Source organism: Clinocottus analis, unplaced genomic scaffold, assembly GCF_023055335.1.
Source record: "Clinocottus analis isolate CAN_PGR_092001 unplaced genomic scaffold, fCliAna1.0.p SCAF_2, whole genome shotgun sequence".
In the NCBI taxonomy this organism is placed as follows: domain Eukaryota; kingdom Metazoa; phylum Chordata; class Actinopteri; order Perciformes; family Cottidae; genus Clinocottus; species Clinocottus analis.
This window is the reverse complement of record NW_027175931.1, coordinates 22,554,009-22,568,843: the sequence shown is the minus strand read 5'-3', so window position 1 is coordinate 22,568,843 and position 14,835 is coordinate 22,554,009. Positions and strand designations below refer to the sequence as shown.

The 14,835-nt window shown below is 43.6% G+C and overlaps 1 protein-coding gene across 2 annotated transcripts in view; it reads left to right on the top strand.

Annotated features, from left to right (window-relative positions):
- LOC137790206 (rho GTPase-activating protein 42) overlaps window positions 1–14,835 on the top strand; it is a 54,404-nt gene that overhangs the window by 24,140 nt on the left and 15,429 nt on the right. For both annotated transcript variants that reach the window (XM_068584196.1, XM_068584195.1), the window contains exon 4: window positions 8,508–8,579. In XM_068584196.1, coding sequence (XP_068440297.1) covers window positions 8,508–8,579 — 72 coding nt within the window. The remainder of the gene's footprint in view (window positions 1–8,507; window positions 8,580–14,835) is intronic.

The following is a 14,835-nucleotide window of genomic DNA, read 5'->3' as shown; positions in this document are numbered from 1 at the left end:
GCATTTAGTAGTGGAAGGGCAGTGCCCTGATGTTGTGCCTTTTGGACAGTCCGATCCCCCTGGGAGGAAGCCTTTTATGACCGCGGTGGTAAACAGATGGTGTTTTCCTGTTGTTGTTGTTTTTCTCTTTTTATTGAAAGGTAGATCAACATCAACAGTTTGTCTTTTTTCTCTCTCTCAACTCATATAATACATACAGTGTCATGTAATTCTGACTTGTGCACTTGTCACGTGAAATTGTATTCATTTGAGTAAATATGTGTTTTTGAATGGTGAAACCTGGTGTGTGACTTTTCGTGATGCCGTCTGCTGCTCTTGTAATGCGAGCTGGATTTGGGTAAAGGAGCGTTTACATAGTTCTATTCAGGCTGTGCTGAGAGCACAGTACCTTCACTCTAAGAAAGCCTCAGCCAGTCCTTATTGTAAGTAATGGTTGATTTAAGTTAAAGGGAACTGTTATAAAATGCTGAAATCCAGTCATGGTGAAAATAGTTAAAGATGTAGGTTAGCGTTCAATGTAGTCTCGGCTCATTTAGAGTCTAAAGTCTTCTCAAATTCAATTGACTAAAAAAGCATGACTAACTCTGTTTTGAAGAGCTATCGCTCACATCTTAAAACAATATTTAACAAGCTGTAGCGTCTTCACTTCCCCCTCCGTAATATGGGCAAGATGCATCTTGTAATTCTGTTCCCCATTTCCTCTTCTATGAGATTAACAACACAAAATACCTCACAGTCCCTTAAGTGCCGGTTTGCTGCATTGCATTTATTTCCCATGTTAAGAGTTTTTTCTTCAACGGCATTTAAACACGTTCAATTATACATCATTTGTCTCTGCCACAGAGCTGAAACTCAATGGTGCTGGCGTTTTTTAAGTGTTTTCTGAGCATTCAACAGAACATTACCTCTGCTCTGTGGGTAACTTGTGTGCCGGGCTGTGAACCGTGAGGAATGTTCCTGTTGACCCTGAAACAACAGCGAGAAAGAAAGGCGGCCATTGTTCATCGGAACATCCTTGGTGGCTTGTTTAATCAGTCAGGGAAGTATTTGGAGCCGACTGTATCCAACCTTTGTGCAATCTACCGCGTAGCTCAAATACACGTCACCTAGCGGGAGCCGCAACATCATTATTGGCCAAGAGCTCAGATATCGACGCATACTGAGTGAAAACTTAAAATTGAACACAAATCTGTGTTTCTTTCTCCAACGCGTAGAGACGCCGTTAACTGTATTTAAACTGTGATTGCAGGGAGAATAATTGAAAGTCTTACAATACGTAACTAAATTACACTACATTTCATTTCGCTGACGCTTTTATCCACTTACAATAAGTGCATTCAAGCATTAGTACAACTCACAACAACAAGAATCAAGAAAGTACAATTTATTCAATAAAGTTAAACTACAAAGAGCAATCAGTGAGTGCCACCAGAGTGCTACGATGGTGCTACTTTATTTAAATGTAACCTTTTATGCAGGTTTTTTTATTTACATAAAATATGGTTCAAGAAATTACATTGAGGCGATGTTATAGCAATTTAGGTTCCCGGTTTCTTTTTTTAATAGCAGCTTTAGTGAAGGGTGGAGGAAACGGTTTCTCCTCAATCTGCATCAACCAACAAAGGATCTATTGAAAACGATGAGCACAAAAAGTCTTCCAGATAATGGCCGAACCCTCGTGACTTCAACAAAACGAGCCGAATTGAACGCTCTACTGCAAATCAGGGGAGCCAACCAGACGGCATCCAGTGAACTTCGGCGCTTTAAAGCTCGCTCGCTGCTCCCTGGCGTCCGTCTGCTTTCTGCTCGCTTCGGCTCACTTCAGTCGAGCGAGGTCGAAGATTTTCTGATGTCAACGGCCGGTCTGGAGACGAGTGGAAAGTGTGGAGAGCGAAAAAGGCGTTTCGACAAGTCACTAAAAGAGCCGTTTGCTGACATGATGTATTTATTTCCTGTCGCTCATATATCTGCTGAGCAGGGGACTGGATCCAACAGAGCCATGCGACGCTCTCTTGTTGTCTTCTGATCCACCAACCTGAACTTTCACCAGGTCCACATCAATTAGCACATGAAATATGGTGCTTAAATATCTATTTTACTTCAGATGACAAATTATCCCTCTCACTCAAGGCCCTCGGTAAACTCCCCCTGCCAGCTTTATACACTTCCTGACAGCGAGCTCCATTTTTTAAGGATCCAATTGAATATTTTATGACAACAGTTGGGTCGGCATTGTAAATGTTTAGTTTCGGTGGACTGGGACTGCAGCGCGGGCCGTGGGGACCGCTGTACTTTTCTGCAAACCTAATCTTGGCCCACTCACACACATGACTGACTGCAAAGCTATTAGACATTGACAAACTTGTTGTCAATGTGTAAAATAGACAGAGGATTAAAAACAGTGGGCTGTTTCCCACAGAGTGTGGACTGGAGCTGTAGAGTTGCCAGTGAGAGGTGCCTCCCGGGCCCTGCCATGATGCCTTTAAGCAAAGCAACTACTGGACACTTAAACTGCTCCCCCTGCATAATATCTGCCCATGAATGCAACCGCTGCATGTCACTGCGTGCTTTGCTGCATATACATTTGTGAATATGACAATGAAACACTTTTTAGTTTCGATTCAAGTATGTTGTAAAAGCGGCAATTGGTTCTCTGAGCACCATGGCCCTTCATTTGGAGAGAGCAGATAAACACACACGGGCAGGTACTCTACAGCGGCAGGTATTCAAAAAAAAAGCATTCTGATACATCACAGGCCACCAAAATGTTCTTTAAGGCAAACAGAAAATCCTCATGGGAGACACGAACTAGCCGCTGTCTCCATCTCCATCTCCAGCGTCTGCCTCATATCCGTGCTTAACAGCTGACTCTGCGATGAAGTGTGTGCGGCAAATGTGTCACATCCACTCTCGCACTGCGACTCTGTTGCATAGCCCATAAAAAGTAAGGGGAGGCTGACTTTTCCTTTAATTTATTTAATTTTTTTTCAGCTTGCTGCAGGTGCCAGTGCTGCACCAGATAAAGATTTAGCTCTGCAATGAGATTGTTACATTCTGCCACACACTCACACGCACACACATGCACACACACGCACAAACACACACACACACACACACACACAGACACACGCACACACGCACACACCCCTCTAAAAACGATCTCCAGACAGAAGTGGCCGAGCCACAAAGCTATAGGATTCCCTCTTTTGGCAAAGGTCACACAGTCTGCATGAAAGGGGACGTTGGGATGAGGATGACGAGGGCAATAATGTTTATAATGCATTCAACACATTAATTAGGCTTTGGGGGCTTTGCTCACACCTCCTTTTAATGAGTTAAGCTAATTCCCTTTGGTTGCCGCTGCTGTCATTGTGATTATTGGTGCGAGTGATGCCGGTGCTTTTATTTGACGCTGCTGGCTATCATTAGCTGTAATACGACTCTCAAAGAAGTGCAGATGTCCGGCGCTCAGACTCCAGCTTTGCACAGGAGGAGAACACATCGTGTTATTCCACTCCAAAGCTCTACCAGCAGCACTCATTAACGTTCCTCGTCGACGCTGGGTCTCGCTGCTGGATCTCGCGCCTAATAAATTAAAATGATTGCACATTCAAATCAGCTGCATATCGATGTCAAAGCCTTCTCGTCGATCATTTACGCGCAAGGCGAGCACGTAAGAGGGAAATGTGATCCCTTCCAAGAACAAAGACCACTTTCTGTGTGCTTAATTGAAGTAGCCTCCATTGTCTACTTGCATAATTAAAAAACGGATGTACAGAATTACCTGGCCGGTGCTTTTACCCTTAAAGTTAACGTATAATATACTTTTCTAGCACTTTTTTTCCTGCTGTTCCAAGATCAACGGCTCGTTGACGACATCAGACTTGGGGCACGGTCAAACTTCAGTGAATGTTTGCCTCCCGTTCACATCCATTCTATGAAAGGATTCAAAAAGGACCAGTTGAAACATAATTTTGGAAAAATGCAACCAGAAGTCACACTGCGATGGCCAGACATGTCTCCTGCGATCAGACCAGAAGCAAATAAAACATTCGCTTCAGGCAGCAGAGCAAATTAACCTCTTCTCATCACGTAGAGTTGAACTTTTGTGAACTTTTAACAGGCAAAGTTGCAGCCTCAACCAATAGTGTGTGTGTGTGTGTGTGTGTGTGTGTGTGTGTGTGTGCGTGTGTGTGTGTGTGCGTGTGTGTGTGCGTGTGGTTGACCCCCACTTAGTGCTGCCCACAGGCAGAACAAATATCCCCTCAACCTATATTAATCTTTGCTGAGGGTAAATATTGGCGTTTTGTTCCCTCTTGACTCGTCATCACTTCATTTACTCCCTTCACCTGTCACATATGGAGGATTTAAAATTATTTAGGTATAAATAAATAAATGCATTAATAAATACAAGAATAAATAAATAAAAGCTTAAATAAATGTATGAATAAATAAACACAGGAATAAATAAATAAATGTATAAATACATACATGAAAAAATAAATAAATGCTTAAATAAATGCATAAATAAATACAGGAATATATAAATATAAGTTATACCTAAACAGGACATCATTAAATTAATCTTTTTTGATATCTCTGTATTTCTTCATTTAGTTATGCCTGTATTTATGTGTCTACACATATTTCTTCATTTATTTATTTCTGTATTTCTGTGTCGTTTTATGCAACCAGCGGACACACAGCAAAAAAACGTCTCGATGATATGGCTGTTTCTATTCATTAACAATGATAATCATGATAATACCGTTGGTTCACGTTAATCCCAGTTGGCTGATACCTAATTCTCACAGTTTGCAGGTTTTAAATGTAAAACACAGACCGGCCTTTTTCCTGAACTCTCTCCTCCGCCTGGATCCACATTTGCTCGGTTATTGTATGCCAGTGTGAAATTGACAAACGACAGTAAAAAAAGAAGTGCTTTTTCATTTGAATTCAGCATGGTGACCGAGCAAGCTTTTATGACACCTCTTCAACCAGCAAAACACAGCAGTGTGTGTGTGTGTGTGTGTGTGTGTGTGTGTGTTTCTGTGTGTGTGTGTGTGTGTGTGTGTGTGTGTTCGCATACAGAAAGAGTCAGTTGATTTGCAGTGAGGCAGCAGGGCTTTAGGTGCATTAGGCTGGCTTTTTCCTTGTGAGGACATTGTCAAAACGGAACGGGCAAAAAGCCTATAAAAATTATTTACTACCCAGTTATGGACTTACATACTGTAAGCAGTGAGGCAGAGCCGTTCACAGTTAAATGCTACGATGATTATAACCTATAGGCATATAGGAACGGAATTGCATAAACACATCCCCCGGAATGAATCTGACGCGTACAACCTACAGTGTGTGCACCGGAAGCCATCGCAATAGATCTGAAACGCAATACGCATGTATAATCTAAACATCTCCAGAACGCACAACTCGAGTCTGTCCGAAAGAATGTGCGGTCGGAGCGCTTTCGCGAGCCGATGAACTGATGAGCAAGGGCTCACCCGGCTGTCGGTTCTCTGTCAGCTCCTCTGCCAGGGAAATGTGAAGAGATATTGTTTTCAGATTGTACTGAATGTGTTGGAAAAGCTGTGGGGGGTTGGGTGAGGGGGGAGGGAGGTAAAAATGTGTAATATACATAGGTGCATTTCTCGTGGTTAGACGGAGGCAGAGAAGACGGCATGTGTTTTCAAACTGTTTACTGGAGATATTCGCATTCAAACGGATTCTAAAGATTTCAAAGCCGAAATTACGCTTTTCACGATTGGATGCGATCTGGCCTTGGTGTCATGCGGATCTGTCTCTGCAAATTAACCTCCGAGCTTCACTTGATTCTTGGACGGGTGAAAGCAAGAGCAAAGGAAATATAGCACATTGACATTCCTCCCTCTATCTTGAATGGAAATTGATAGCACTATTGCATCCTTTCAAGCGTCACACTCTGCTCGCTCATATGGATTAAATCCTGTTTAGAGCGGCTGTTGCTCAGGGCGTTCGGCACAATGCCAGTTTGAAATGATCCATTGAGTCTTGAATAATATACGTATCTGAATTGGCTTATTGGAAATTAAGTTATCTGAAGTCTTGAGCCTCTTGACATGCTGATCGCAAATGCCTTTTGTCTCTATTCTGCATTGTTTCGGATCGGATGTTTGCTAATTCCCCCCCACCAGCACTTTACTGTTAATCTATTTCAAATGAACAATTTAAAGTGTAAGTTTAAGCCTGATTGCGGTCCTAAAACATCCAGATTGCAGATACCGGTAACATTCGGAAATAATTTAACTCACATGCTTTCATTCAATTGTAAATATTAGATTATAATCCCACTGGCTTCCAGTGCTGTATATTTAGTAGGTCTGTCCATTGAACTGAAAATGAAAAAAGTGCGGCGTGGATATTGGAAATCTACGTTTAAAACAGGTTAATGCTGCAGGCTCAATTAGACTGAAAGCATGGCAGATAAGGCAGAGGAAATGACATTATCACACTGACAGAGTAGTATAATTCTTGCTGTTGACACAGTAGATAACATGATGACTTCGATATGACTGGAGGATTATACCAGCTTGACTTGATGACCGTCAAGTGTCCTCCATGCTCCTAATGGAGTGTCACTTGTAACCAAATTGCCTCGGTTTATTGTCTTTGTTTTCCTTTTGCTTTTTTAATGCTAGGCACGATACAAGACCCCAGTTTTTGTGATAATCGCCGCCATCTTGACCGTACGGAGAACCGGGAGGGACAATTGAGACATTGTTTGAAAGGGCGGCACTCTGCTGAGTGCTGATTATTTTTGTCTATTTGTCCAATACTTGTCTGTAATTGTCAAAATTTGCAAAAACTAAAAATCTTGAGTCAATAAAACCAGTAATACAGTGATATGAAACAGCATCTTTGGTATATTTACTTATTGAATGACAGTTATCACAATCAAACTAATCAATGAATCATTTCAGCAGGATTTCACTGTACTCCTGTGTCTTGTTAATTTGTTTTCATATTTATACCAAAAGGACCAAATGCTAAGTCAATGCAATACTAGGCCTTTTCTCAATGCACAAACAAGCATTATGCAACATTGCACCCTCCAGTGATGGCGCACAATGATAATTAATGATGTGTGAAATCTCAATTTACTGCTCACTATTGAGTAAATGTAGTGTATGGCATTAGACCGCAAATATTTGCTGTTGTAATCCAGTGTAACCACCATAATCACAACAAGGTTGTGGAAGTAAGTGTGAAACGTCTATATTTGACGAATTACAAATACCACGATTTAATTAAATCAATGAATTAAATCTTTAAAACAAAGCGAAGAGTTTACACTACAAGCTCACAACATCCCACAGCACCGCATGTAAAAGGAGATGGAGACGTTGCGGGCTTCAGACAGATTGTAGCTTCCTTTTGAAGCCACTCGTTCCGGTTGGGCGATGGAGCTGACAGGGTTATTTTGGGACAATGAAAATGCGTCGTGATTAATGGCTCAAAACAAAAATCCATCCCCGAGATGGTGTGTGTTCAGAGGATCGTAGCTGGGAAACTGACAGTCCGTCTGCACCGACGCCACTAAATTAGTGCTGCTATCATAGATGTATTAAGGAGCTCAGCCGTTTAGTTTATCACATACACTCGGCACACAAAATAACACCTTAAATCAAACAAAGAGCCATGTCGTTTGGGACGGTGCCTCCCGTAGAGCAGTACCAGCCGGTCTGATGTCATCTGATCTCGTTGGCTGAAAGCTCATCTTCGGGGGGGGGAAATCAGAAGCACCTTAATGGCACCTTTTCCGAAACGCTCGCCCCGCAAAGGATTGGGCCCAGACTGTAATTGGCGCGATAGATCTCCTCTAATCTGTTTCTGTCTGGAATGAGAAGGTGGAGGTTGAGGCTCCAGCAGACTCCCTTTTTTTCCTTCTTTTTACTCCAGTCAAGACGCAGGAGAGGTCACCAATGTGTGAGGACATACCTCAAACATTTAAATGCATCGCAGGCTGCAGTTGTAGAGCTCCCTCATCGGCTGTGCCGTGTCATAATTCAGCGAGGTCTGACGACGCCGGTGCTTCACAGCTCACATAAAACGGCTCCATTTTCTTCCATTGTTGAGTGCGCTATCTCTTATCTCTGCTGTACTCGTCCTGGGTACCTCACGGTACCACATTGTTCATTGCCACAGGCTCAGGAGATATTGATGAATGCGATTGTGCTCTTCTCCATTTGTGTTTGGACCCAATATATCTGTATTTGACTGGATAACTCTCAGGGCTCTGATTTCCTGTGTGTCATACACTTTCTGGCGCATTTGGTGAAGCAAGAGCATTGTAATAAAACCGAACGACTACGGGATTAGAAGTCATTTTGGTTAGTTTTTTTCAGCACTAGATTTTGTGATACCCTCCGGGTCTAGAAGTCGTTCTGAATGGTTCAGAAGGTTACAGTTGATCAGATCACATCTCTCCGTCTTACATTTGTCTGTATTTTTTTCTTCATTTCTAATTTCAGATTCAGAATGCCGATGATGTGTTGATTACGCCCCTCGAAAAATTCAGGAAGGAGCAAATCGGCGCCGCAAAGGTAAGAGGCCGATAATTCTGACACCCTCGGTTCTCAGCCTCACCCGTCTACATCTGTTCTGAACAGTATGTATATTGTTTATTTAAAGTCAATCATGACACTGTCAAAAGAAGTGTCTTAATTAAACTGATGTGTTATATGCGTTTGAATAAACACATCAGTTTGTGACTGTGATATCAAAACGTATTAAGATGTGTAAGTTAAATATAATGTGTTACTCTGCTGTTCTCATTTCGAAGCTACTTCTGTGTGATTAACTTGTGCTTTTCTAATCTGAACTGTACATTTACCGTGTCTAAGGTGATGCATTGCACTTCTTTGTAATCACATTACTGTAAAGCTGCTCCATGCAATGCGTTCCTCTCTCACCTATTGGACATAGTGGATTGATATCAGTAGGGGTCCAGCAGCGCTGTGCTGCTTGGAGGCGTCCCGGCTCCACAGTGGATCTGTTGTCGGTCTGCATAGAACAGTGTGGGCTCTTTGCTCCAAGCCACGCTTTCATTCCCTGGCCAACGCAAAGGCATAAAATGAAAGTGCAGCAGCTTGTTTGTGGTCTGTCCCTTGATGAGATCACACATGACTGCGTTGGTAGAACTCGAGCCCTCACACAGATCTCCCACTGAGTTCCTGACTCCGCTGCTAACTCTCCGCCGGACTCTGTGAATCATTTGCACTTCTTTACACAAGCCCAAACCCTGTGAGGGACATTCCAGCCTCAAAGTCTCACTCCTCATCCATCTTGATTTATTTAACAGGACTTGACAGCTGCTGGTCTGCAAAAGTAGTCATTTCTACTGCACTTCTTGGTGCTGAGGTGTGAACATCCATCACTCTCCTTTTTCTACTGCCTCAGACTAAATAACCATTGTCGCTTCATGTCTCAACCATCACGCGCATCTACCGTAATGAAACAGCACATTCTGCTGCCATCTCTGTCTGTCTCTCTCTCTCTCTCCACCATCACAGTGCTCAGTGTTATTGCGCCGACTCTCTATGTTTATAAAATGGTTCCTTAAAAGCCACGGCCCCCGTCACTCCCACTACCTCTTATTTCCTCCGACCACTTCCTCCTAATGGCTCTCTCCTCCTACGACCCCCCCCTCACCCCCTCCTTCTCCTGCTGAACATTAGCCCAAACCAGAGTGAGATAAAAGGCAGACATCACGAGTGGCAGAACAACTTTCCACTGTTCCGAGAATCTGCAGAGATCCGCAGGCTGCCTGACCCTTCCAGTTACTGCGCTTCACGTCTGAGAACGTCAGACGGACAAAACGGGGGAGCTCTTGCCTTATTTGGGTATGCAGCGCGAGTAATCCCACCGAGGTTACGTACCAGTGTATCAGCTTCTGAGGCACAAGCACAACACTTCCACGGCCATAACACACCAGCAGATTGACTGCAGCACTGCAGGACATATTAGGCACAGTCTGCTCCACACAAGGAAGAAGCAGGAAATGTTTTGGAATAAAACCCTCAAACTTTGAGTGGAGTTTAGAAAATACACAGAAAGGAGGCTTTGATAAATCAAACAATCGGGTGTTTTCACTGCATCATGGACTCACCGTGTGCGTTGGCTGCCAAACCAGTTTTTCTTTTTTTTTCTCAGATGTATTTTCTGTTTCAGATGCATTTGCGGTGGGCTCGCAGTTTCCCAGGCAAAGAGCGAGGCTTTCAGAACTGAAACAAGGAACACAAATCTGACCTGGTTTCAGGGTACTATGTACTGCTCGCTGACTCTTTGCTTCATCCACTGAATTTCTTACCCTTAACCCCAACTAATCCCCTTCAATGTGGACCTCATCCATGGGCCTGAACTCTCACACTGTAATGCTGGTTGTTCTTCCAGAGAGCAACCGTCAGAGACCTACAGTTGATCCACACTTTTCTTTTTTTCTGTGTGTGTGCGCTTAGCAATTTTTTTAAATGGCTTTTTAAATTTCCTTTAAAATTTCCTCATGAAAATACCGGGGTTTCTAACTGATGGGTGGCATTCCTGCTCCCTTTCAAGGGTCTTCAACGTTCAGGGCGCCATAGCGGGCCCTCACTGGCTGAGTGTGATTAGTGCAAACAGACCCAGATGGGAGTCAGATGGCCACGATAATTTGAGCTGTCCTCGTCCTACAAACGGTTCACAGACATGGGATGGTTATTGGCGAGTTATGGTCTCCAGGGGCAGAAATGAGTGTAGCATTCATGCTGGAAAATCCAAAAGTGTGCGACCCAAGACGCATCGATTCAAGTGCCATGGAGATATGCTCGCCAGCTGTAGGCGACACTAAAACTTTTTAATCATATAAAAAATATTTATATTACTTTGAATAACCTTGGGAAGTTGTGGTAGATAGGTTATTACCTATTTTATGCTCGGGGCTCAAAGCCATTCTATCTGTCTCTCGAAATAAAAAAGGTCCGGGTGATCTTAAGATATATTTTCGGTGGAATTGAATCGGGCCCATTGCGTTGTTATTTTACAGAAGTCTTTTGATGATGAGGTTTTGTGGCGATAACACCATAAGATGGTGCCACAGAAAGAAACCTACCAACCTTACACGTAATGACTTTAATTATTATTTAGTCGACCAACTAACCGAGCGCTAATCGACTATTGGTTTGACCCACGCATCACAAGGTGTGACCCCCGTTGGCCTGTTCAAAATCATGTCGCATAATACATTTTGTCAGACTGTCGCTTTGTATATCACAGATTACACCAAATGAAATGCACACACAGGACAGGCGAACAGCATCTGCGTTGAAAACACCTAATAACAGCGAGAAAATAATAGAAATTAAGGTGACAGCAGTGCGGATGACTCAAACGTTGCACTGCGGAAAACAACAAAAATGCATGAATAAGCATATGTATTTCCATAGTTCTCATGTCTGCCCCGTCGTTGTGCCTTTCTCAATACAGCAGAAAGGCCATACATCTAATAGCGTCACAATCCAATGACTTTTCCCACGATCGCTAGAATTCCACGAGGCAGTCGCGGCACACTGAAAGGTTGGCATCTACCTGAACGTATAGTCAGTCTGGAGTCTTTGTATTAGGTGTCATTTTGAAACAATGACATGGTTTCCCAATCCTCAAAAGAGATGATTGGTTCTTAAAGACAGATAATCTCATTGTGTTATTCTAGTTTTCATGGCAGTTTGTTATTACATGTATTTCTTTGAAGGACAGTTTCCATAAAATAACCTTTTATCTACACAGTAATGCATTATTTTTGATGGATGAGCTGTCTTATAAAATACAATGTCGTATTTGCTTTCAGTGTTTGTTTTTTTTGTTTTTTCTACAGTTCTCTGGTGTGACCATAAACACAAGGATGAGTGCTAATGTTTTTCACCGCAGTGCCTTTTTCTTTAGTGGTGAAACCTTCCTGTCAATCTTTTTGTCCTTCAATTATTGTGAGAATGAGACGCAGCGGAGTCGCGAATGTTGTGTTTATTCCTCAAAGCAACAACTGTTAGTACATCTCCCAAGTTAGGACACTGTTCGGTTCTGTTTCTAACTCTGAACAAAACATTATGAGAAGATTACATAACTTCCTGTCACCTCAGACATAGTTAGGGCCGTGTGAAGGAGCATCTTCGCTGACCTGTGATGAAGATATCCTCTTCTTTTATTCTCGCTGCAGCTTTGCCCCGACCTTCAGAGTTAGCCTCAGATCAAACACAAAGGAAAGATCTTTGTTCGCCAGCAAAGTGTGCGTCGTATACGGGGCTTTTGTACTTTTATTTTAACTACTTTAGATGTTGTATATCATGTGTCAGAGAGAGCAGAGGGACTGATAAATATTCCTTTTTCAGACCCAAGCGTTGCAGTGTGCCTCGAACGACTGTAGACGGATATTTTTTTCAAGTCAGGGATTTGTTTTTCACCTCCTCAGAAGCAGATGTTTGTAATTATTCAGTGTTAATTGGCCAACGTCTTGCCGTCTGTGATGCCTTCTTTGGAAGTGGGATCTCAGGTAAGAAGTGAGACGCTTTCTTGGCTCGGCAGCAAAGTAGCTGAACTCTTGTCCCCCCCTCTCCTCCCGGTGGAAGCGGGACCAGCTCATGAGTGGCGGAGCAGCTAAATAAGCCGGCCATTGCTATTTAATTGCCATTCTGGACCTCTGCTTCAAGTAGCCTTCCGTAATGAGCGCTTACAGAAAGGCTTGCAGCTCCCCCCTCTTTCATGTCGCCACTCAGAGAGTCCATGTGGCGATGCCTCATTGATGTCTGACGGAAGTGCGTTGTGATCGTGTTGTGTGGGATCCGGGGCTTTTCTCCTCGGTACACACACACAGACACGCATACATACAGACATGTTTTGAACTCTCTTGCTGCTTACTTCTGTTGCCATGGTGACAAGAGGCTCAGAAATGATGGCCGTGGGGCTCGTTAGGGCCAGTGTCAAAACCGGCGATGCACGGCCAGTGTCCACATGCTCCTCCTGCCGTCTCCGTGTCTGTCCTCAGCATCTTTCTTCAGCAGGCTGAGCAACACCTGATGGCTGGAGGGAAAGCCGCACGCAGTTTCTCTCCATCTTTTGCGACCGTCGTATTAGCAATTAGCAAACTCACCCACTTTCCAGCTGGCATCAAAGCGCTCCTAAACAGCGACACGAGATGTGCCTGTTTGAAATTCCACCGCTGACGAATTCGCATCGGAATATTCTTCTTCCTGCATCTGATTTATTCATGAGGGCGAACAAAGCAATCAGACGAGGAAATCTCCCAAGAGCCGAGTTCATGTGTGTTTTGAGTGTTGGGAAGTGCCTCGACTTCATCCATTGCCAGCCAGCTGATTACTTTGGGGGGCGCTGGCATTAGTTTGTGTCACAAACTCCCTCCTCGTGTGCACTTTGGGGTATTTAATATACCTGTCTATCCACATTCACCTCCATGTCCTCTTCCTCCACGTGTTGGGCTTCAAAGCATTCGCCTGCACCGCTCCCTCTGTCTCTGGGAGAGTCTGTGGAGTCTGAATTGGGCTCATATTCCACTCTGATTGCACAAACATATCCAGGGGAAGGGGAGGGATGGGGCGGGGTGGTTCACCACATGGACAAACCAACAAACACCTGGTGTTCTGCAAGGGTATCATTAGGGTAGCGCCAGTTTACACACGTCCCGCCTAGATCAACACAAAGGCAGGACACCATGGGTGACTTAATCAGGATGGCTCTGCCTCACCGATTCACTGCAGCTCTGACTCACTCCTCACTCTCTGTAAGTGTGAAACAGTTAGTCCAGACGTACGGAGGAGGGATTTTTGTTCTCCTTTTTTTTCAGGGGTGGGGGGTTTGCAAGGAGTCTTCTGGCACACTCACACTGGTCAGCAGCGCTTGGAGATTCCTGCTGTGACTGCGGTGCTCAGCTAAACCTAAAGCTCTTAATTTAATGTGATCTTGTGTGTGTGTGTGTGTGTGTGTGTGTGTTTGTGTGTGTGTGTGTGTGTGTGTGTCTGTTTTCCTCAGGGCTTCAGCTGCATGCTTGCTCACAAAATAATGTCACGTCAAACCGCAGTCACAATCAGCTCCTTTTTGTTCCCTAATAAAAAAAACACTCAATCCTAAAGGGAAATGTATTTCCTGTCAGAGTGATATCTTATTTGATCATACGTTTGTTTTACCATCCGTCCACCTGTTTATTTTCACTTTGTTCCTGAATATTGGACAATTGATTTTTATTATTTCTTTATTTTCTCCCCACACAAAGACCATTCCTGGACCAGACATGACAAGAAAGATGGAAATAAGACGCTAGTACATGAAATTATCTATTGATTTTTCCCGCTGTGCTTGTAATGGTTATGTAGGAGGGTTACAGTGTCTCGTGGTGGATTCTACCGGTGTGTTTAACTGGTGCAGGGGTTGCTGAGGCAGAACCGTCTTCTAGGTCATATCAGTAGCTCGTAGATTAGACTTGCTAAATTTCAGTACCATGGGAATGAAAACAAACAAGCGGGATCTGGTTACATTGGCCGTTTCCTCACACTTCCCCTCCCTCACGCTGTCCCTCCACTAGCACCTTCACGAATGTTTGCACAGCGAGATGGACATTCAGTGGGCACCGCTTGGTTTAGAGGTCAGACATGCAGATGAGACACCTGAATGCCCACGCGCAGACAGGGCCTCTCTGCTTGGGCAGAGTTGGATTAAAACCTGCAAAGTGGATTTTTATTTATTAATTACTTTTTTGTGGGTGAAATGTTCAGTCTCTTTTTTTCTTAATCCTGGGTCACGTGACTGTTTGCAGGCGGT